Source organism: Egretta garzetta, unplaced genomic scaffold (assembly GCF_000687185.1).
Source record: "Egretta garzetta isolate BGI_Z169 unplaced genomic scaffold, ASM68718v1 scaffold8, whole genome shotgun sequence".
NCBI classification, from domain to species: domain Eukaryota; kingdom Metazoa; phylum Chordata; class Aves; order Pelecaniformes; family Ardeidae; genus Egretta; species Egretta garzetta.
This window is the reverse complement of record NW_009260407.1, coordinates 2,476,103-2,499,788: the sequence shown is the minus strand read 5'-3', so window position 1 is coordinate 2,499,788 and position 23,686 is coordinate 2,476,103. Positions and strand designations below refer to the sequence as shown.

Genomic DNA, 23,686 nt, shown 5'->3' with positions numbered 1-23,686 from the left:
AGTGGAAAACTCTAGTGATTGAACTGTCACCCCTGAAACATGAGGCCACTTTTGCCTTCATGAATTAAGACTATTGAGCTAGATCAGTGACTGAACTCTCTTCAACCACTGGACTTGTGTATAATGATTAACTCCTAGCTCACCTAAATAAAACCTTTAAATAAAACACCTCCTTTGGGTATTCAGAAAGGGAGATATCGGCTCAGCTAATTAGACAGTTGTCATAGCAGCTGATCAGCATACCTACATTCATCCTAGTGATTGGTACCAGCTGGGGAGTTATTTCAAAATGAACCAGGGAATTAAGAAACCACACCTTTGGGACCTGCTGGAATAGAAAACTTTGCTGATAGAGCAAAAAAGACACAGAAAATGAAGCAGCAGCTAACAGTAAAATTTGCTTTAGAACATTCGTAGTGAAGACAGGCAGAAGTGATTCTTGTGGCGATTGACAGACCATCTGATCTCCAGTGCTGGTGGGCAACTCCATAGTAAAGAGTCTACTTTAGGGGAAGCACTGGTAACTAAGCATAATAAATTATTAATCCGAGAAAGTCAGCCTAGAGCACAGCAGATGACAGCACTGGAACACAAACAGTAAGTAAATCACATACACCCCTGCCTGGGGACTGGGAGATCTCTGTTCTCCATCTCCAGACAAACCCACTCCTAGTCTGTTATTTCAACTAACAGAACAGTCTTTTTTATGCTGAGTGAAGACATTATTACTTGTCTAGTCTATGACTCTGGCAGAAAGGCAACACTAAGTGCATCTTCCTTACTGCACCACTGGACATGAACTCAGCTGATAGTGCTGACAAGTCCTGTCTGATTCAGAAGCCGGCAAGTTCAGCTCCTTGAGTGTAACTACCTCATGTTTGCAGGACTCTGTCAGTAGAAGGGTTATGCTGCCAGCCCCATTCCTACAAAGAATCTAGGCCTCTTGGCAGTTTATCCTATCTTTACTTTTTTTTTTTGCATTTAGAGATTACAGAGTTATATTTAAGATATAGCTGAGTTTCTGAGCAAACTGTTCTGTGAGCTCTGTGAATTAGCAGCAGCAAGTTTGGGCCTTTTAGCAGGATGACTGCCAGCTCATGATCTGAGCAGATGAGATTCATCTCCCACAGCTCTTGGCCACAGCTGTACAGCAATGTTACAGCCACATACCAGGCACAGCTGGTGACTTAAAAATCAGGGCAACCACCTGCACCCACTATGCAGAACCACAGAGCAAGAGAGAGACCATGGCACCCGCTGCAGAGGAGCAGGAGCTAGGCTTGGTCAGGACAGTCTAGCAGTTACTGTGGGATGCCTGATGAACTTTTTCCTTGTTTTCCCAGAGAGGGCATGGTGATCCCAATAACACATCAGCAAGGACAACAGCCTTAGCTGGCCACTGATCAAACTTATCCACCTGCACCCATTTAATTTCTCTGACATAGCATATCAGCTGCCAATCAGATATTAAAAGAAGAAAATGAGTCCTTTAGGCTCACCCAAATTCTTCCTTAGAATTTACCTCTGCCTTAGCATCTCCAATCCCTTGGACAATAAGCCTATTCATACTATTGAGGCAGCGGAGTTTCATTATCCATAGAGCCCTCCAGATTCACTAATCTCTGTTATTAACTTTAGCGCCTATTCACACACTTCAAATCTCTCCTAGGAATCAGATACCAACAGCAGATGGTGTGAACTCCTCCAAGAAGCAGGGCAGCAAGCTGTGAGTCCTTCCCCACTGCACTGGGCTCACCAGTCTGGTGTATCCACCTGACTTGCTAGATACTCTGCTGCAACAGTCCTAGTGCAAGGGCTGCTTTCACAGGAGCTACAATACTGGTAGGTGCCCAAACAAACAGAAAGGAGCATGCCATTTTACAAATAATAATTCAATTTATAAGAACTTTGTGTACTTATGGATGGCACAGAAAAGACAAAACAAAGCAGAAAACAACATTCCATCTTTTTAGATAGGAAAACTGGTAATGAGCCTGATCTGCAGCATACTGAAATCTGTACAAGCCTTTCCACAGACTTAATGACAGTTTACAGGAGAGACTGTATAATTGTCATATATAATTACATGAAAGCCTGTTAGAGGTTTAGTGATTTAGAAGACAGATGTTTATGACATCTGCATTCAGCAAAGTTCTGGGCTTTTATGTGAAGTTACATAAGGAAATATAAATGTATTATGTACCTTTCAGAGCAAGACATAAGAATTCTTGAAACTAATGAAGGAAAGGACAGAAACAGGGAGGCCAGAGAAGCAGCATTTTAGGAAGGAAAGGAAGGGACAGACCTATGTGGGAGGACAGGATGACAATGCCCAGTGAGATATCGTTAAGACACATACATGATGACTGTCAAGTAGGTCACATACACATGTAAATTAAAGCTATACGGCATCTGAGCTGTTGCTGATTCACTCAGCATCCTCTCCTCCTTCCTGGATGGATTTGAGCTCATTAACTGCAGCTGGAAGACATCAGTTCCATGTGAAATAAAACAGGTGCCAAAATGAATGGAATTATGCAGCTAGATTTACACCACACATCCCCTGTGTACTTTCCCTATGTGCCAGACTGAGCTATGAACTTTTTCATGTTTTCCAAAATACCAGAAATCCTTCCATCCAGACTAGATCCTTAAAGTTACTAACATAGGTATGAATGCTCAATCTTTAAGTGGGGGGGGAGTTCCTGCATAAGGGCAGGTAGGCACGGTGAGTGTTGGTATTACTCCATGTATGACGTTACCTGGAGCCACTAAGAGTAATGCTGGCAATAACTACATGATTCCCCTTTTCCCCAACTTTCCTCCACCAAGGAATAGATTTTTTGCAGCCAGAAGAGGCTGACTCATCCTATCAGATGGTGGACATCTAGGCTTTACAGAAGCTAAGGCTGCCTTTCAGATTTCATTCTTGGAACAGAGAAGAGACAGCTTACCAGAATTTTAACTCCTTCTGCTTTTTCCTTTCTGACCAAGATTTCTGCAGGTACTTTGGGGAGGGCTCTTTCTCACAGAAAGTCGATTTATCAAGCAGGGAAGGAGGATGTAGATTCAATTTTCTACATCACATTCAACCAGAAAGCTGCAGTGCAGTCATCCCTAGGTTCATTCAGAAAATTAAACTAACCAACAAGTCAATAAGGTCCCCATTGTAGGATCAGGCACACTAATTAAATAGGAGTCACTGATGTGAGTTATGTGTCCCAAGTAGCTGGGTCTTCAGAGTCAAGGTCATTACCAACTCTCTGAAGAGAAAAATACTTCTGAGGTGGTAGGAACAATACAGTCAGCCTGGAAGAAATACAGAGCTGAAGATCATCCAGGTCCACCACCTCTCTATTCTTCCATGCTTTCATCTTCTAGTAAGCAGCATAGTACAAATCTATACAGCACAAGTTTACTAAAGAACCAGAATTTTTCCTTACTGCTTAACAGAGCTTTCCAAAGTCATCTCTTTTAGTTTCTCCATTCATTAAAAGGATAAGGCAATGCTTAAAGAGCAATCAATAAAACTTATAAGACTTATAAGAACTTATAAGTTCTCCAGTTGCCATATGGGGCTCCTTGCCCTAAAGGCTACACGCAAGTGTGTCTTTGTATCATTTGCTTCTTTTTCATTTCCATAGGTCACTCCATCCAACATCAGGAGTGGCAAGTTCATTTTATAAGACAAAATACAGCTGGGTGAATTTGCTTTCATCACACAGCAGGACTTCACATATATAAAGAGATATCAGGGGAAAAAACCTGGATAGCTAAAGGCACAGAAAACTTCTCACTTCTCGAACATTATTTCAGCTCTCACTGCAGTTGACATAGACCAACAACCACCTGGTGCTTTTCAGCTGTCCACCATTCCGGATGCTAAATGTTCATGCTGGTTCAAATGATGGATACAGTCTGAGAAGGAAAAATAACCCCCACATAATACACCCACCAAGGGCTAATAAATACCTCTATTAAACATTTCTGCTGTTTTATAATATCATGAAGCCAGCATTAGCTGGAAGGCCACATCAGGAAAGTATCACACATGCTTAGCCTTGTTCTTACACCCTTTCTTCTTCATCTGCTGCAGGTTCACATTGAAGACAAGGTACTCGGTCAAGTAGATCTTTGGTTTGATACAAAATAGCCTTTTGCACAACTGAAATGGGCCTCCCTTATTCGATGATCAACTCTTATTGACTTTATGGGATTACTTATAGCAAAAAAGGCTAGAGTGCTAGCTGTTATAACAGGAGTAAATAGCCTCAGGCCTTCCCTCAGCTAAATGAGACACACTTGGATTCTGCATTTAGTTTGGAAGAAAGTTGCAACATGCAGCTCCTCTGTTACTGAAATCCATTTCATGAATAATTTTAGATCTTTCATTTTATCCCATACCAGACTAACAAAACCACCCCAAACACTTCCCCCTTTTTTTCAGACCACTAACCATCATTCCAGGAGCTACTGCACATTAGAGATAATCCACACACATAAAACTAGACTATTATATCCCTAAACAAGTTGGGTTTTTTTCAGGCAGTTTCAACAGAAATTCTGCAAATTAACAAGCCTTGTTTACTCCAAGAGGTTTATTCCATCTTCTTTCTAAACCAATTGACTCAGCAGGTTTCTTCTGAAATAATAAAGAGCAGCTGAATGTAAAAGAAGCCAACTGCCAAACCCAATGCCTTTTTAATTACGTTAATAGAGGGGCTGGACAATTAATTTATACTTATTACAATACTGACCATTATTTTCTAATGGGACATAGATTGAATAGACTTTATAGCTACACTTACTGTATTTTCAGCCACCTCTTCTGTTTACTCTGCATTTTGATAATGCTAAAAAGCTAATAGCAGCTATCAAAATAATATCAATAGTAAAAAGAAAAGCCTAACAAGAAGGGTGATGCTGCTTTTATATCAGTGGACAGAAGTAATTTCTGGAGCAGAACAACAGCTAGCAGAAAGTGGTGCAGTTTGACGCAGGTCAGTGAATTAATACCAGTTTCTACAAGCAGAAATGCTGACTCCTCATGCAACCCCTCTAACCTTAATCATGTCTAATCTTCTTTGCTTCAAAAACTGTATTTCCTCACCCACCTCTCTTCAACACTTGTCATTTTTTACCTGGCCTGAGCAATCTTTTGCCCACCTTGTTCCACCATTCATGATATATTTTCTTTCCTTTGCTTCTCCTCCCAAGTCACTGTTCTTATCAATAGACACCAAACTTGGTTGACTTGCAATTTCAAGCATTTGATATATGCATGACCTTAGGGAGGACATTTCAGATCCGTTTAATTTTATGTCTATTCTTTAATTCAATTCAACATTTCACCAAGTTAGCCTTGTGCTGAATTGGGTAATTTTGAATAAATTAATGTAAAATAATTATCTTAGCAAAATGGAAATGAGCAAATTTAGCAACTACATCACAATAGCAACACTTCCATTGAGTACATTTACCTATACAGAGTTCTGTGCTACCACAACATGAGCATGGGCATCTGGTGTCAGAGCAGAAGTTCATTTAGCTCAGTACCCTGTCTCTGCTGATGGTTAACAACAGATATCTGTGTAAGACCTCAGGAAGCATGAATTCATATTTCCTCTAAATAGTCTCCCACCCTCCAACAGTTGGGTGACTTTCTGGGCCACAGATGGCATCCTTTATAGGCATATTTAAATTGTTTCTGAAGAAAAGAAATATCCTAAACAATGCAATGCACTGTTGCACTTCCCATTTCTCTTTCTATTCCACCCAGAAATCCTATACTGGGTGCAGAGTTTTGTTAAAAATTGTACAATGTCACAAAGCTTTTCATGCCAAATCAGTGTCTCAAAATAAACATTTTGTAGTTTTAATTTCTTTATAAATTCAAGTCCTTGCTCCTTGGCTTACATAGCAGTCCATTTTGGCTCCTTCACAATGGGACATGATGTTCAGTTCTCTGCCTACTCCAGCTCCTATGTACTGTCCTATCACAGCTGTTCACCACACTGTAAGTAGATAGCATATAGTACTATAAGTACAACCTTCAGCCCTTGTCCTACTATTGGACTAAAACACATTTCTCCAAGTGAGCTTAGCTTACTAAGCAATCCATTTGCTCACTGTGACTACCTCAGGTCTCTTTATGATTTACTACCCTGCCTGTCTTAACTTGGAAATTATACCAGATTTATTACCAGACTAATGGCAAAAATGCCCTATATCACGGCACCTAGAACTAACTTTGCAGAATGTCGGTAGAAATACCTAGCCAGGAGAGGACTCCTTGCAGCTGACTTTTGATACACATGAATTTGCTGATGCTCGATTACATTTAACCAAACATTCATCATCTAATAGCCACAAACCCATCCAGTGACAGAAGACAAATCTCCCAACCTCAGCCAGTATCCTGTTCTCTGAACCATGCAGCTCTCTTGTATCACAGTAAGTTCATTCATGCCCCTACTCACTCAGATCACAAACTGGGCTGATTAACTCACAAAGAAACACCAAATAAAAAGTAGAATCCCTGTTCTGAATCCAGGGCCCTTCTGTCCCAATCAAACAAATTACTGTGTTGAGGAAGAAAAGTCAGGAGATTGAAAATAACTCCTCCAAGTCTCTCCTAAGACTGCATTTGGCTTCCAAACACTGTTGTGCATCATCTTCATGAAGCACTTAAGGAAATAAATCAAAGGCTATTAACACACTTGTGACATCACACTTGCTTATTTGAGTAACATCCACGTCTTGAATGTACACGTGTGCTGAGTAGGTGGTGGACTTTAAAGAAAAAAGAAAAAAATATATTGGTTTCTTCCAATAAGATAAAGCAGACTGGGTTTGTAATGTGCTTTTCTTACAAAAGAGTTAGCAGTGTGAAAGCTGTTAACATACAAAGAGAGATTACAAAGAGTAAGATCATTTACCTTTGAAAAGCGAACACTTAGAAGGGAAATTTACTGAGGTCTTTAAGTTGCTTTCTTACTACCTTCACTGTGACTAGCCTCTAAATTTTATGCTGCCTCATAACAATAGAGCACATCATCACTCAAGCACTGGCAGGGAAGCGAAATTATATTCCACAATGCTTGTAGTCAGTGCACACTGCTCACTGCAATACAAAGTCAGTCTTGCAAGCCACAGCTGTGCTTACTGGAAAGGGCCAGTAATTTAAGTCTATAATACATATAACTTACATTTTTAACTAGCTATTGATGTTAATATGGCAAGTCATCAAAACTCATTTCAGGGCATAAGCTGATCTCTCGTGCAGGGCAAGAAAGAAAAATTATCCCAAAGGTAGTAGGGTTCTTATTGAGATTTTAAAATTGGTAATAGCTGTCATTTATTGGGCACTGCTGGAGGCAGGCTAGGAAAAAAGTAGACCACCTCTTGAAGGTTCTAGCAAGGAAAACTCATTTTGAGGAAGAACAGTGCAAAAACTTCACATTCTTACCTACTCCATAGCATGGAAGGGTGTTGCTTTCACTTAGGCAGTGCTACCATGGAGTAAGGAGGAGAAAGAGCTGCAGTTTTCCTTCAAGTCCCAGAAACAACAAGAACAGAGGAGCTGAGAAGTTACAAACACAATTAAGAAAAAAGGTTGTTCCATATCTTCACAAAGAAACAACTATTACAAGTGAGGTTCATAAAGATTTCATTTTGCTGCTACCTCTAGCGCTTCTTCTATTTAGTAGCTCTTCCCAGCAATGCCACACAGTCCATAGTCATAAAACATCTTCTGTGTTGATTTTCCTTCCTTGGAAACAGAACTGACTAATTAAAACAAATTGTTTTCAATCTCATTTCTTATCCTTTTGCAAGGATTAGCCTCTGTTTTGGCAGAATCCAAACTAAAGATGTCATAAATTGACCTAAGCATGACAATCTTCCCTGCCTGCAAAGACACCCAAGAGTTTCTCTCAAGGTCATGTTAGGTATTGGATGAGAGTATAATGGAAGTTTGGCTTGGTAAAGCATAGGCCAAATCTCTGTTAAGCCATGGATGGAGACTGTAAGCTTATGCAGCTGTGTTTCCACTCTAACTCTTCCAGATTGTTTTTTACTAGCCCATCTCATCCAAAACTCTCAGCTCATTTACTGCAGATGGACAGGTAACACAACCCCATTACCCACACATGCAGTGGTGAAGAAGCTTGCCTAAAACTCTATGTAGGAAGGCTAGGACTCGCAGCTGTGGATCTCATTCCACAGCTCTAAACAGAAGATATGTTTGCTTCCTACAAGCAAGGACAGGAATAGAGGAGACCAAAAATGTGTGGTTTTCAGCCTCCTAGGTTGATCCTTCAGAGCTGAGACAGCCTGGGACAACGTAAACACACCCAAACTATCAGTAAGAACACAGTGACTTGTTGGCAAGGCACAACGGGAGCTTGGACCTGCTTACAGCTTCTTTTTATCCTCCTGTCATACAGAAAGATTATTTAGCACGTAGTTCTGGCCTCCTGTTTCTCTTTTAGCTTATTTTGAAAAGGTTTTGTATTCAAATGTAAAAGGACAATGCTGGCCCGATTTTGACTGCAGTCCCTTCTTCCCCAAAGGTTATGGCGCCCATCAGACTGGCAGCTGAGTGCCGTGCAGATTTTAAAGCCTGCAGCTTAACAAAAACCTCTTGGGGACTCAAGACCAGCAGTCACAGCCCGCTGGGGAAGACTGGCAGCTTTTAATCAGTGACAAGGAACCTGCCATCTCCTCAGACTTCCTTCCAGTGTCTCTGTTCCTTTAAATACGAGAAAATACCTGGTTCCCAGTTAACTCTGAGCGGGGGTCTCTCTCCTCCTGTTCTGCCTTAGGAGAGAGAGCAACTTCGTATCGTTACCACCATAAAGAGCAAAACCTCCAGTTTTATCAAAAGTAAACAAAATTTGGTTTTGTTCACCAACAGAACAGAAAGATGATTTTTTTTTTTTTTTAATTGCTGGACAGAGTAAGCATGTAAGCCAACAATCAACATTCAGCCAGTTTGCAGGAAAGCCAGGCTCTTCTGGGTCTGATCAGAGCTGTGATCCAAACTTCAGCCTTTGTTATGACAAAGCAGCATCTACGCATCATGGAGGAATCCACCCCATTCTGATTCCCCTTCCATCCCATCCCAATCTGTCTTTCCAGGCAAGATACTTTAATCAATGAAGAAAAAAAGCTCTCAGGAACCAAATGTGAAGAATCTATGGTTTGGGCTTTGCCATCTGTACAGCTGTTGGAACCATTCAATTTTCTCTTCACCATGTGAAAACTAGGAAGTGAGGCTCTCTCCCACCACGGAAAAGCTGAGATTATGAGCGATCACCTGACTCCAGGAGCTCAGGCTTGAAGGAAAAACAGAAGGATATTAATGGGAGCACATACATAGATATGTACATAGAGTCTGGAAATACAATAGTAAAAGAAAATTAGTAGAACACACAGTGTCTTTCTGCAAGAATTTTGCCTTGGGGAAGACTGAATATCAGTCTCTATCTCTCCTTACGAAGTCATTTAATACACAATGCATGTGGTGTCTCTGAATTTCTATTACTTTTCAACTCAGCGTCTCTCATAGATACACTATCTATCTAGACTGCAAGATCATTGAAAAGAGGTTTTCTCTTCACACCCAACTACACTGCACACAGTAAAATGCATGCTAGGGAAATTCATGCAACTTCCTTGCAGAAGAAACTCATTTAGGGGGTAGGGGGAAATAATGGGTGAAAGAGAGACAGAAGGCTTTTTACCTCCCATTGGCAAAGCACTGTATCTGTTTAGACTGCATTACAATAGATGTTCATAATCAACAGGACACATCTTCATCCACCACTTAATACATCTCGCCAATGAAATGACTCGGTGCAATAGCAGGGGGAGGCTGCCAGCCAGGATAGAAAAGCTCCTGAATCCCCACACGCCTCCTCCAAGCCTTCATAACGGGAAGTCGAGCTGCAAACTAATCCCTTGCTCACCGGGAATCAAGGCTCCCTCAAGTTGTCCCTGTCACACAAGCACAAACCTTCCCAGTGCTAAGTACACATAGGTCCTCAACACTACATCCTAATGACAAGAGGCAAAATGAACTTTCCTTGCCCTAATTGCTCCAGCTCCCTGCAAAGCAAACTACTCACTAACAATACTGGTGTGCACCCACAGATCTGGACTCTCACTCAGCGGCCCTGGGCCTTCCTAAAGGACTCTGGGCTTCCTTACGAACAGCTCATGCATTGATGTCCTACTTCCCCCCCCCTCCTCACTAAGCTACTGACATAAGAAAGAAAAGCCTGCTGCTGCTGTGAACTATGTTGTGCTCCGAGGCACAGGAGCTGCCAGCAGGATCACACTCAAAAGTTGGCTTTGCTACCATTATTGAAGATACAAGTTGATTAATTGAGGGCTTTATGTCTCCTTTTATGTTTTGCCCAATTATTATTTGGTAGGTTAGAGAAATTAGAAAAAAAAGGACATTTCCAAGCAAGCCACTATGCTTTGGTTTAACCAGTAGCCAGTTTACACTGTAATATATACCATTGGTATATATTAAAATATGCATTTTTATAGCACATAGTTTCCAGGTGTTTCACTAAGTCCTTCAAGTCCTTCACTGACACACCGCTGGCTCCTTCTGTAGTAACAATAAACTTTGAATGTTTGCCTGGATAATTCCCAAGGTGCAGATGCAGAAATATGTGGGACCTGGATCTTAAGACCTCAGAGTTCAGATCTCAAGCTAGCCTAACTCAGTCAACTGGAGTAGTTTTGTGTTTACCCAAGCTCAGCCCCAAATACATTCTTTCCTTTTTGTGATTAGTGAAGGAAATGTCCCTCTGAAAAGGTAAGTGCAATTTTACCCAGCTTTGCAAAAGGAAGAGTGACTGCATAGATATGAAAGGGATGGAAATATCAGAACATAACGGGTGTATTCCTTTCTGTTTATAAACTGGTAACTACTGTGTTGTTTGCCTTTCCTCTTACATATCAGCTCCAGTCTAGCTTGTCTGCAGTTATTACACAGCCACAACAGACAGATGAACCCCGTGGACCAGAACCAGAGATCGCTCTGCTATGTTTTACCAATATCATTTGTTTAAACCAGTACAGTCTAGGAAACAGATGTCCAAGTTCATCTTCTAATTTGCAGAACAAGAATGACAAACTACATTTAAACAGTGTATGTCTATAAAGCGGCATGAACATTGTGCATCTGTTATTTACAGTATATTGATAATATATGTCAGTATTAATATTCATTCTCTTGATTTACACATTTTCTCATGCAGAAAATGGATTGGGGTTCTTTCTGATTTACTTGATAACGCTCCTACATTTCATGACTGGCTGCAACAGAGAACACATCTTCAATATGCTTAATAAATTTGCATCATCATTAGTACTGAATATTTTATCCACGCAGACCAGACAATGAGAAGCACATCACTAAATCCTCAACCAAATCTGATTCTTCAAAATATCAGGGTATGATTTTTCAAGCTACGTCAAGGCAGAACTTACTTGAGATTGTTTAATCAAAGACAGATTTTATGCCACAAAATGCAAGGGTTATATTGGTCCTCATTCTTCAGGAAAGGTAAGAACATAGTAAAATTCAATAAGACTTAAGTTTCCTGCTAAATTAGCATCTATGTAAGCATCTGCTGTGGGTTATTTCCTAGGTAGGTCTATTTTGGGGGTTTGGGTGGGTGTTTTGTTTGAGTGGTTGGTTGTTTTTTTTCTCCCTCTCTCAGCTTTACTGGAGCTCTTTTTAATAGCAGGCAAAACATCCCAGGAAACTGGCAACCAACTCAAAGAGTTGACTGTGCTGGAAGTTTTTATTACTGTTAGTCACCAGGGTAAAATGAGCTGCCTCATGTAAAAAATTGATAGCTATAGAAACTGCTAAGTCCCTATAGGGGTCCTGATGGCTGAATAAGAGTGTCCCATCACACAGAACAAAGGCTGCACTCAGCTCCACACTCAGTCAGTGCATAAAATCCATGTTCCAAGCCTACTTCCAGTGCAAGCAGATCTCCCACTGCGATCAAACCGTAAAAAGCTTCTGCTTCCTGCATGAATAGCTGAGTGTGCAAACTAATTTTTCCTTCCCCCCCCAAGACACCCTCCAGCATCTATACACAGAGCAGCCAGTGGTTCATATGTTTGCAGGAGTGAAAATGGAAAAAAAAAAAATTAAAGACAAGAAAATGTCATTGTTACAATTTCACTAAATGCCCATGGGACATAATGTAGCAGCATTTATCAAGCTCTGATATTCAGTTAAGAAAAGTGACTTACATTGAGCAACTGAAGCACCATATTTATAGATAAAAGCATTTCAAATAATCCTTTTCAAGTTCCCCTTTCCCACAAAACTGCTGGTTAAAATGTGCTTAATGAGACTTTCCTTCCCCTCACTTTGCCAGTTCCTCTCATATGGATTTGCTTCTCCTACCTACTTCAGCTAAAAAGACCCTAATTTGCTGTTCCAGAGCATACTGTGTCACTAAGCCACAAGTTATGACCTTATTAATGTGGCTCAGCAGGTAGAAAATAAATGTTATATGAGAACAGCTCATCTGCAAAACAGAAGTAAGAAACCAGCATAAAATGTGCAGGAGAATGATGAATACAATAACAGACATATCCTGAAAATTCCCCTCAAAGGAAGTAAGCAAATACTGACAATCTTTCACATCTCTTTGTTGCAAGAACTCTCTGGTCCAGAGAAAAAAAGCATTCACAAACACATCCACAATACTGAAGATGACATGGGTGGCTATAGCTCCAATCTGTAGAGGGGACATTCTTACATAGCAAGGAGCCAGAAAATTGCACACAGAAACATAAATATGTGAGGCTTCAAAGCATCTATGGTATTTATAACCACACAGATGGGGTCAACTCACAGCCAAGACTTTTCAAGCAACAGGATTCAAGGGAGAGGAGGACGTCTAACAGATCATTTGGCTAATATCGCATGGCTGTATTCAGATATGATCCTCAATCTACACCTACCTCTCCCCTGAGGCTTCTATCCCTAGAGCAGCTGCAAAGAGAAAAGAACATACTCTTGTTGGCCATTGCTTCTTTTCAGTATCTGACATACCAATGCAAACCCATCTCCAACAGTATGTGTTTTCACCAAAACACTCCCACATGTAATGGTGGTTATGGGACTATCCAACATACAGACATAACACAATGGTACTTAGACCTTAGTACCAAGTACCTTGGTCTACCTCAGCCCAAAATCTTATCTCCAGCAGTGGCTGAGAGCAGAAGAGGATAAGAACACAGTAAGGACAGTGAATTCTTTATTTCATCAAGTTGTCCCATGGAATAAATGAAGGTTATTCTTATTTTGAGAAGCAGAGATGCTCTGAGGGATCTGATTCTTCTCTAGCTTCCATACCCAATTTCCCTTCTTGAAAGGACAGAGTTGCAGGATGATGTGCATTGATGGCGTTGGAAAGTGGGGATGAGCAAACTGACGGAGGGGTTAAAACACTAATTCAAGGTTAAATAAAAAGGCCATGAAAAAGCTAGAAACAGCCTTGGAGTTCTGACAATTTTTATCTTGCTGTGACCTCTGTAATATTTATCAGCAGGCAATCTTCAAAATATCACTGATGCCAGTTAGCTAAATCCATTCTAAGCTCTTCAGGGGCAGGGGAGGGGGGGAAAGCAACTATTATCTTCTGCTTTACATATGGGAAATTAAAGCTAGATCTATGAGACATAGCTATTTTTCAGAGTCCTTGAAATTCCTTTATGGTGTATGAGCTAAAGCTTGCTTACTGCAGAAACCAGGAGCAGTGAAGGACAGGCTGGAAGCATTAAGTACTCCTGAACTGGGAAGCTCAGAGTTCAGGCACAGTGTTGGAGCGTAGGAGCATCATCAATAACTTCCAGAACTAACAGAGCAACGGATCGTGATTTAGAACACAAATGCTCTCAAACCAAGCAAACTCTATATCTTCCTGCTTTCTGGCTGAAAAGCAAGGTTTAATTACTACCATTTTTACAGCAAGTTCCATCAAATTACTCATTCCTGACCAAATACAGAGCAATAAGAAGGCAAACAGGTGAATGGCAGCACTCATTGCTGTCAGCCTCTCAGGGCCCTGAGGGAAAGTGTCACACGCACCTTTCTAGAGCATCATATTTACACAAACAGAAAAAAGATTAGTCCTCCTCCACAGCTGTCTCATGGATACCATAGTCACTATTCTGACATTTTTATTTATTGGAAACGTAAGCTTATCTTACTCCAGTGGTAAAAAACATCTCCTCCTAACTCTCACAGCTTAATCCTCTTTGTGATCCGAGAGATATCTAGGAGAGGAAGAGAAATAAATCCAATACACTCAGTTAATTGCTCAGTGACAGATAATCTTTTCTTCTCCGTTTTCTTCCTCTTCTATAAAACGAATAACAAAAAGTAAATAAAAAGCTCTCAACTAAAACTGTGGAAAAAGTCTGCTGAGCAGATAACAGCATAATTAAAGTCAGGCCCAGCCTGATGCAAAATCTCATTTACCATGTACAGAAGCAGCAGCTCAATTGCCATCCAATGCTTGGTGAGCACAGAGCCTTAGCACTCTAGAAGATCGTACAGATTCTCCCCATCTCTTTTCTCTTACTGTATTTCATCCCTTCATGTCTGTTGCCAGTGGTCTCTCAATTCATCGGTAGTTTCCATCCATTAGTGCTGCAGCCAGCTGTAGTTAAACTGGCTGAAAAATTACAAAGAAATGCCATCCTAGCAGGTAGGAGTGTGTTTATAAAGAAGACAGATTCATATCTTGTAGGCGATGGCATAGTTTTGTTATAGATGGTTACAGTCCCATCAGTCACAGGACTGCTTAAATCACCCAACTACACCTTCGACTGACAGATGTGCTTATAACCAGCTATAGCATAAATGACTCGTGTCTGTGACATGCTTCTACACAGCCCCTCATCATTCATCAACCTTTTGAGAATGCTCTCTGCACAGGAGGCGAGAGTGGTATTTCTTTGTCATGTATTCAAGGCAGAGATTCCTCTTCAGCTGTGGGTACCTGCAGAAATGCCTGTCTGTCTGCTCTGTCCTTCAGAAATAGAACTCTTGACATCAGAAATCAAACCAGACATGAGATCATGCTTTCTTCCATTCTCCAGCATCAAACCTAGAGGCATGAAATAAATTAAAGTGCAAGATATGTTTCTCCCCTTCTCTCAATTCTGTTTTTTTCTAGGCTTTTTAAGCAAGCGGGGAGATTTAAGTTAACATGTCACTTAAGCAGCCAGGAGGAGCAACAGCTAATAACCTCTGTCAGGTGCATTAAATAATAAGATATGCCCACCATGTCATTTCTTTTCATCACACTAAGAACAGAGAAGCTGCCCTGGGATCTTCACAGGGATATTTATTAGCAACCTGAAGGCATGCCTGCATGGCAAGCAGGGATCTAACAGCAGAGTCAGACTCAGGATAGAGCACAACATAACCACCTGAGGCTTATGTGAGACAACAGGATCGAGGAATGACAATGAAGTGCACTGGCAACTTTCAGAGCAGTCATGAGCACTGAAGAGCTGATCAAGAATAATGGAGCACTGCAAAGACAAGTGGGTTGATTTTAGCTATCCTGGTTCTCCTTCAGCAGTTCCGAGTCCAAAGCATTTGCCCAGGGATTCTGGATGGTCAGCTGTAAACAAGTCCTGACAAGAGACATGTGCCAAGGGAACCTGAAGCTGATAGATTCAAAGTAAGACAAGTGGTTCCTCAAATAATCTGTGGAACTGCTTGCTCTAAGGTACCAAAAATTTTAACGCACTCCAAGAGATATTAAGCAAGTTAGCTCATGGGATATTAATCCCCTGGAATACACTAAATAAAAAAAAAAAAAAATATTCAGACCTTGACAGACCTTAAACTGAAGGTTGAGGAAGGACCCTAAACTTCAACCCTAAGAATGAATGCTAGGTGAATACTAGGAAGAAGTGTCAGATATGATAATCCTGTTCATATATTCTTTCTTAGACTGCTTTTTGGTAATAGGATACTGCGCTAGAACAATCAGGCTATTACTATGCTGTTAATCACATTGTGACACTAGGACTGTCTGAAATCCAGCAAAGCGCACTGTGCGCACTGGCTCTATGACTGCACTGCATTGCCAAATCCCCATCTTCTGGTATACCCTCCAGTGACATCCCCACAGTCCTCTCTCTTTTAATCAGGGTAAAACATGCCTTTGTGACATGCTCCACAGCAACCAATTCTGAAACAGACAACAGCATGAGGTCATCCGCACAATTTTGTGTCCACATTCATACACCTCAGCAAGAAGTGTTTTCCACACTGATGTGGCTGACCTGTTTTCAGTCCTAAATCAGTATCTCACCACAATCCTGCATTGCATCACACGAGTAAAGTAGTTCTTCAGCACTGTCAGCAGTGGGGAAGGATGCATCTCCACATGGTGAAACACCATACCTTCCCCAATGACTGATGAAACAGATTAATATTTCTCAGGATGAAATGACTGAGGGTAGAATGAAGAAATTAAAAAAATATACATTTCACATTAATGGATTTTTTTTTTCCTCAAAACCACTGAGAAATGAAACACTCTAGCCCAAACCCCCTTCAGAAAAACATTGCCAAAGCCACAATCCTGAAAGGCCCTATACTCTGGTGTGCACACCAGAGTAAAGACAAAGGTAGTGGAAAAAATAGGATCATTTTTGATGTCAAGCCATAGCAGCAACATATATAAAATAGAAAAATCTGATTATGCCCCCACAGCAGGATGAGAAACCATTTATCTAACCCCACAAAATACTAATACTTTTGAGTGTTCCTGTTGCTGTTCAGAACAAATCAAAACTTTGGAATTTCTTTACATTTTGTGGTTTTTGTTTGTTTTGGGGTTTGGGTTTTTTTTTTTTTTTTGGTTGGTTTATTGGTTTATTTCTTCAGGCCAGTGGGTAGAACACTAGCCTGAGTTCAGAATATACTCCATGTCAAATCCCTCCTCCATCATTCTCTTAAAACTCTGCTCAGTTCCTTGAACAGAAAGGTTATTTCTTCTACTTCTGACCCAAAATTCTTCCTCAGAAATGAAAAGCCTTTCCTAAACAAGTTTATCAAAACAAGTTCATCCTAACAAGAAGTTTCAGTTTCAAATACCCAAAGTTTTCTTTTATCAAGACGGTAGCGTGTCCACCTCCATAAATGACCTGCATACAAAATCCCTAGACTTCCCACCAAAGTTTCACAGATGAAATCACGAGAAAAACTCCCTTTCATCCATTACAGCTCATGGAAGTACCACTAGGGACCCCTTAGATCCATTTTTCAGAGAAATAAAAACAGGCACCATCTGCTCTCACTGAATCCAAATAACAGCCTTAAGAAATAGACCATGGCCCAACTGTTTCCTTTGGTTCACAGAGCACATGAGATACTTTGAAATCATGAAAGTATCAAGGCATTCCCTATAAATCAGTGTAGTAAGTCAGCATCACACAAGTGGAATTCAATTATCTGGTATTAATACCATCAGTTCTGAATAAACAGACATTGAATACTTGCCCACAGGTATTCCCCCAGTTTTAGTAGCACTGACTTTCCATAAGGATCATTTGGGCAGTAGAGAGCCATGAGATCCTTCGTTATAAACAAGGACTCAAGGTTGCTGAGTTCTCCTGAAAATAAGCTAAGGGGTTGGTTTGATTCTGAATAAGGTGGGAAAGGGGAAATCAAATGATAGCACATTCATGAGGTATGTTATGTAGCTAAAACAAGACAATCAGACTTCAGCCTCTTTGTCCTTAAGTATGAAAGAATGGAAGTGAAAGACACAGAGAGAAAGGGTTTAGCTACAAACCTTCCAGCACATCTAAAAAAAATCCAATTAAGTTCAATAAAAGAATTGTATCAGGCTCTTCCTATTTAAGTAAGGTGGTAATTATTAACTGAATTTATCTCCATACCTCCAAAGAGAGCTCTCTGTAATGCTTCCCAGGTTGTAGTCATACAGCTTTGTCAGAATTAGAATCACCTGAAGGCAAAAAAAAGAAATCATGGTTAGTCTCAAACAATTACAATCTCATAGAACTGAAATGACCCCAGGGAGGGCTTAAGATTCCTTTAATGGGTGCTTAACATAATTGAATGAATTGTTAAAAGCATTTGCCTAAACTGACATGGGAAGTATTTGCAGAGATGTATGTTGAGCCAGTTGGACCTCTTCTTGCTTAGCTCCTCTGCACAATATGGCCAACAGGTTCTTCCCTTAACCCCAGGAGGCAGAGTGCAGTGGGAAGGAGCTAGCATGCTAGACAATGTTTCAGGATAGAAGATGAGACCTGCTGCACGCAGTAGAAATAGTGATTACTTTCTGCTCTGTTTCACAAGCACTGAAACCACTGATCTTTTTCACAGCTGTGGTGCACAGATAACTCAGTGCCCTGTCTCCAGTCAAATGGTTTTTGGTTGTAGCAGATGATATAACACAAGCAAATGATCACCAGTTTTGGCCTGGGAGACTCAGACTGGACATAAGGGAAAAATCTCCATAAGGAAAATAATTCAAGACTGGGACAGGCTACCCAGAATATCTGTAAGGCCTCCATCCCTGGAGATTTTGAAGACCTGGCTATATAAAGTCATGGCTGACCTGATCTATAGCTGGTGATAACCCTGCTCTGAGTAAGAGGCTGAACTGGGGACTTCCAAACGTCTCTAACAACCAACATTTCAATGACTTCAGTGAAAAGTTTTAGTTTTAGCCAGAATGGAAGTGTTTCCAGGTTTAGGAGTTTTATTAGCTCTTTTGATAAACAGCTTTTCCTTCCTGCCAAAACAGACACTTCTAGAATAAAATTACCTTACCAGGGGGAGGAAAGCAATTTTAGCAAAAAGAATTTCCAGCAAAACATTTCAGCTTGCTCTTTTGTTAATATGTTAAAAAAAAATTACTGACTCTAAAGATGACGGGCTCCTTTAACGAGACCTACATTTGGGACATAAACTACCAGACCATTACTATTGCTACTAATTTATTTTGCATTTCTCCCTGCCAGGTTGCTGTATATCTTATCCTCTTCTCTATCCCATTAAAACTGCAGTAAATTAAAGAGGCAAAACACTTCTTATCTGACAAAACCCCTGATCTATATACCTCTACATTATTATTTTCAGCCAGCGTTCCTAAGAAATAAGGCTCACTAATACACATCCCCCTGCTCCCTTGATAACATTGCCAACTTCAACCAATTTGGCAGAAAAGCAAAGGACTGGCGATAATTCAGTCCCTATAAGCTCTGCTCAAACTGGCACCAGCGTGGCAGAGGAACAGCCACGCGGCTGCTTGCACCAGGAGGAAAGGAACAGACCTCGCCACTGCCATTTCTGAAGGCAAAAGCCATCCCACCTCTTACCCACCAATAGCCTCAAACCAGCCGCAGCGGGAACTGCCTCTTTCCAGTACGCTCAGTACCCGAGGCAGAGCAGAAAGGATGGTGATGGGGGACCTGAGGACGTAAGTGGGCACATAGTTACTGCAATAGAGGAAGGTATAGGGGACAGCACAAATGCTCCTGACAGACACCCCGTTTTCCCAGCACAACTCTTAAATCCCTCGTAGCATGGAGAGAGGCTGCCCAAAGCAGTTCCTATCTGCACGAACACAAGTCACACGCAGCTGATAGGGAGACAGGAATAGCATCTGAAAAAAACCCCAGTCATTTACCAGGGCCAGCCATAACCAAACAACCCCCAGTAGAAAAGCAGCCTCCCTGACGACCTGCTCCCATTTTAATCTCCTACCATGCCCACTTACAGCTTTATGTCCAAAATGAGAGCCTGATCCTGCCATCCATAAATAGCTGGCTGCAAACTCAGGCTATTAAAATGCAAACCCCGTCAGGCAGAAGATAAGGTGGGGGCAGACACCCCACTTTGTATCTCAGTGCACCACACGAACGACTCCACAGAGAAACGAAAAGCGTGGAAGTGTCCCCAGGGAGGTGCCTGGTGCCCATGGCTGCCCCCAGCCTGCCCGGCTCCCAGGCCGGGTGGGGGACAGGCCCTTTTTTTTTGCCCCCACCCCCAGCCCCAGCCAGCCCTGAACGCCTGCGTGACCCCCCCAGCCTGTCCCCGGCTCCCGATTTCCTCAGGGGCTCCCTCACATTTTCCCCCGCCAGCCCTGCCCCATGGCCCCACAGCAGCAACCCTCCCCCAGCTGCCCCAACCACCATCCATCCCCAGACCCCACCACATCCCCCCAGCAACACCCACCCTGTAGCAACTGGGGACCGATCCACGGTGACCCCAACCCACTGAGTGTCATGTCCCCCTGAAGTAGCCCCACAGTGACTCCTGCCTTGGCCCAGAGGACAACATGCATCCCCCGCTACAATGCGGGCAGTTCACACAACAACCATGACCCCTCCTGTCCTCCCCAGGGCTCCCTGACATGGATATCCCCTCCGTCCCCCAGAAACGCACAACCCTACTGCCACCCGGGAGGTGCCTCCCTCTAGCCTAGAGTCACTCTTTGAAGAGGCAGCCAACTCGCAAAGTGCCAGCCACCCCGCTGAGGCATCAGATGGCGGAGCTGCAGCAGGCACACACGTTTCGCAGAGGCTTGCGCCAATTAGGACTTTATAAGCGCTAAATTTCAATCTCGACCCTCCCAGGAATGCTTATCAGTGACAGCAGGGCAGCTGTCTGCTCCAGATACAGAACCATGCTTCTGACATCTCTTACAGCAGCCTCTGAACAGGTCTATAAATCCCCTACTTAAATAAACAAAAATAAAGGAGGGGGGCTAGAAAAAGGAAGAGGAAGGGGCGTGCACATAAAGCCTTTCTGAATAACTACTCTCCTGATGAAAGGTAGCAGTGAACTCAACGAGATTCAGCACCAGCCTGCGCGGAGACCTTCCATACGATGTGGGAGTTGCAGGGACCCTCGGCTTTGAGCCTCCCTTGGATCTGCAAAGCAGCTGGACAGTTGCTTATATCTTTTTCCAAGCCTTGTTGTCGTCTCTTGGCTCTCTCCTCCTCTGCTTGCCAGAGGAACCAGAGATGTAAATTTCTTTAATGAACATTCCCCTAATGAGTATTTTGACATCTGGTAGCTTTAGAAGCAGAACTGAAGATAGCAGGCATAGAAACTCAGAAGAGTAAATAGGAAAAATGTGGGGTATACATCAACCAGTGGCAAGGAATGGGGATAATCTTGAGAAAGATCATACAAGAAACCAAGAAACACCTTCCTCATCTGTAAAACCCAAGAATTACAATCAGGCTAATTTTTGTGGAATACTAAGATTAGCAGCGTGTTATTACTGGTGTTAAACAGACTGAGGAAAATTCACAAAACTCAAAACTTCTATGAAAGGCAGCGCCATTGAGAATTTTAATCTCCTCATTTGAGGAAAAAAATTTGTAATTGACATCCCAAAAAGAATATAAAATGACAAAAATTAAAGTGCCAGTATGAGAAATCAAAATATTTTACTTCCAGAGAGCTGAAAGGTCTCTTTTGTTCTTTCTTCTTCCCCCAGAAATTTCAATAAAACCCACACAATCTTAGAGTGCTGTAGTTCTCTTGGAACTGATGGGGGAAAAAAACCCAGCTGCATTCCATCATAATTTTTTGATACAGGTCTAACAATCCTTCTGCAGATGCATCTCTGGACCCATCAAAATATGCAGTTAGTTGCAGACTAGCTACATTTAGAACCCTAAATAATATTGCTATATCCTGGCTTCTTAGTAAATTTAGGATAAAATCTTAAACATTTAACATTTCCAAGCTAATATTTGTATTTGACACCATGCTATGGCATACATATATCAGGCATACCTGGCATACACCAGGTTCTTGGGTAATTGCTTAGATATCCCCACTTGATGCAGACATCCTATTTCCAAAACACGTAAGGGCTTTCCTATAGGAAGCTTTCTCATTTTTGTGGGCCTGTATCACAGCTCCCAAATATCTTTAAGCCTATCTTTAGTTTCTGCAGTCTCCTTGTGTCATTTTCCATGGTTCAAATGCTAGCAATAGGTCTGCTCAAACATATATGTGCAAAACAAACAAGTCATTGGGCAGAAAATTAGTTATTTCTGCCCTAGAGTTCAGTACTCTCTTTTCCCCTTTGTAATGATATTTGAATAATCTATGCAAGGCCATGGTTTTGGTTATATTTACCTTTTCAGAAAGCGTATTTCTCCTTTGCTGTTCTCATTTCTTTGTTATTTAGCCTGCAAAGGTTAGCTCATGTTTAAGATTGTTTCTTTTTTTTTTCCTCTCTCCGTGGCTGTCACTATGTAGTACTGAGGAACCTAATGAACAGAGACATGCATATTATGTTGTTCTAAATGCCAGAATAGGAGCTGTGAAGCAGCATAATAATGAAATGAAAAATACTGTCTCGCCTTTTTTTTTCCTCCTTCTTCCTTTGTTTTTGTTTTCTGGGATTGTGTGTTTTTCGCCCTTCTTTACCACTTACCAATCAATGCAAGCTAACAAGAGCGAGAAGAAAAGAACAAGCAAACTAGAGATACAATGAAAAGGAGCTGAAAATCCAGTCTTATGCCAGCTCTGCTGTGAATACAGATAACCCTTCCTATTGCATAGAAACGCAAGGCTTCAGAAAGTCTGTTCTTCATTAGGATCAGCTGTTGATGTGGGTTATTCTGCCATATTAGCAAGCAGGAAAGAGGGGAGAGAAAACGTCTTGACTTCTGTGTTGATAGCTTAGAGCAAAAGATATTTGATCTTGGGTTTACCACATCCCCAGTGAGTGCACTAACCACCAGGTATAGCACTAAAAATGTTTTGTTCAATTTAGTTACACAAAGTGGAAAAGCCCCAGCAGGCAAGAAATGGACAGAAGGCTCGGTGGGTAAGAGCACACTCACCTGGGAAAAGACAGACTGACAAAAGAGGTACTTAAACCTGGCTCACCTGTATCCCAAGGGAAACCACTTCCCAGGGGCTATTCTAGGAAGGACAAGGTATTCGCATCTTGGACACCATTATGCTTTTCTTCAAATCAAAACAGCATTTTCAAGGAAATGCACTTTGTTCATCACTCCTGACCTGTGATTGCTTTTTAAGACTTGGGATGTGAAGGCCCATCTTGAAGGTTTCAAGGTGGAAATCAGTGGCTGGACAGAAGAGACTGCTCTGTGCATTTGCCAGTTCAGGCCCTAGGAGGCTCTTTTCTATCTTGGCAGAAATTCTAGGGTTAGTAAGGCTAAATTTTTCCCAGACCTACCTTGGCTCACGTTCAACTGGTCCATGCTGCTTCACCACACCCTTCCTTGCACTTCCGACCGAGGTTTAGTACTAGCTTACATCTTTGCCTTGACCTTGTTTTCAATTGCTTTATAAAGGCATCTAGCAAGGTTGCTACAGGGTATCAGCCAAAGCTCGTCCTTTACTGCAATGCCAGTTCCAAGTGTCATGCAAGGATTACCTTTAACCTGACTTTTCTCCCCAGCAAAAACCAGCCAGTCTCATCAAGCAGCGCTGAACGAGCTGGCCAGGAAGGTAGCGAATGGAAGCCTGCACACTGCTGCTGATCAGGTTTGTAACACATGGGGAAGGAAGCGCCAGGCTGCGTAACTCTCCTGCTGCTAATGATGTGTGTCCAGAAAGCAGGCAAGCCCACACTGA

General features: G+C 41.7%; 1 protein-coding gene across 1 annotated transcript in view; it reads right to left on the bottom strand.

Annotated features, from left to right (window-relative positions):
• SORCS1 (sortilin related VPS10 domain containing receptor 1) overlaps positions 1-23,310 on the bottom strand; it is a 211,034-nt gene extending 187,724 nt beyond the window's left edge. The window contains exons 1-3 of the mRNA XM_035898973.1: positions 23,286-23,310; positions 20,291-20,331; positions 17,983-18,050 (exon numbers count right to left, since the gene is read on the bottom strand). Coding sequence (XP_035754866.1) covers positions 17,983-18,050; positions 20,291-20,331; positions 23,286-23,310 — 134 coding nt within the window. The remainder of the gene's footprint in view (positions 1-17,982; positions 18,051-20,290; positions 20,332-23,285) is intronic.
• Between the last annotated feature and the right edge of the window lie 376 nt (positions 23,311-23,686).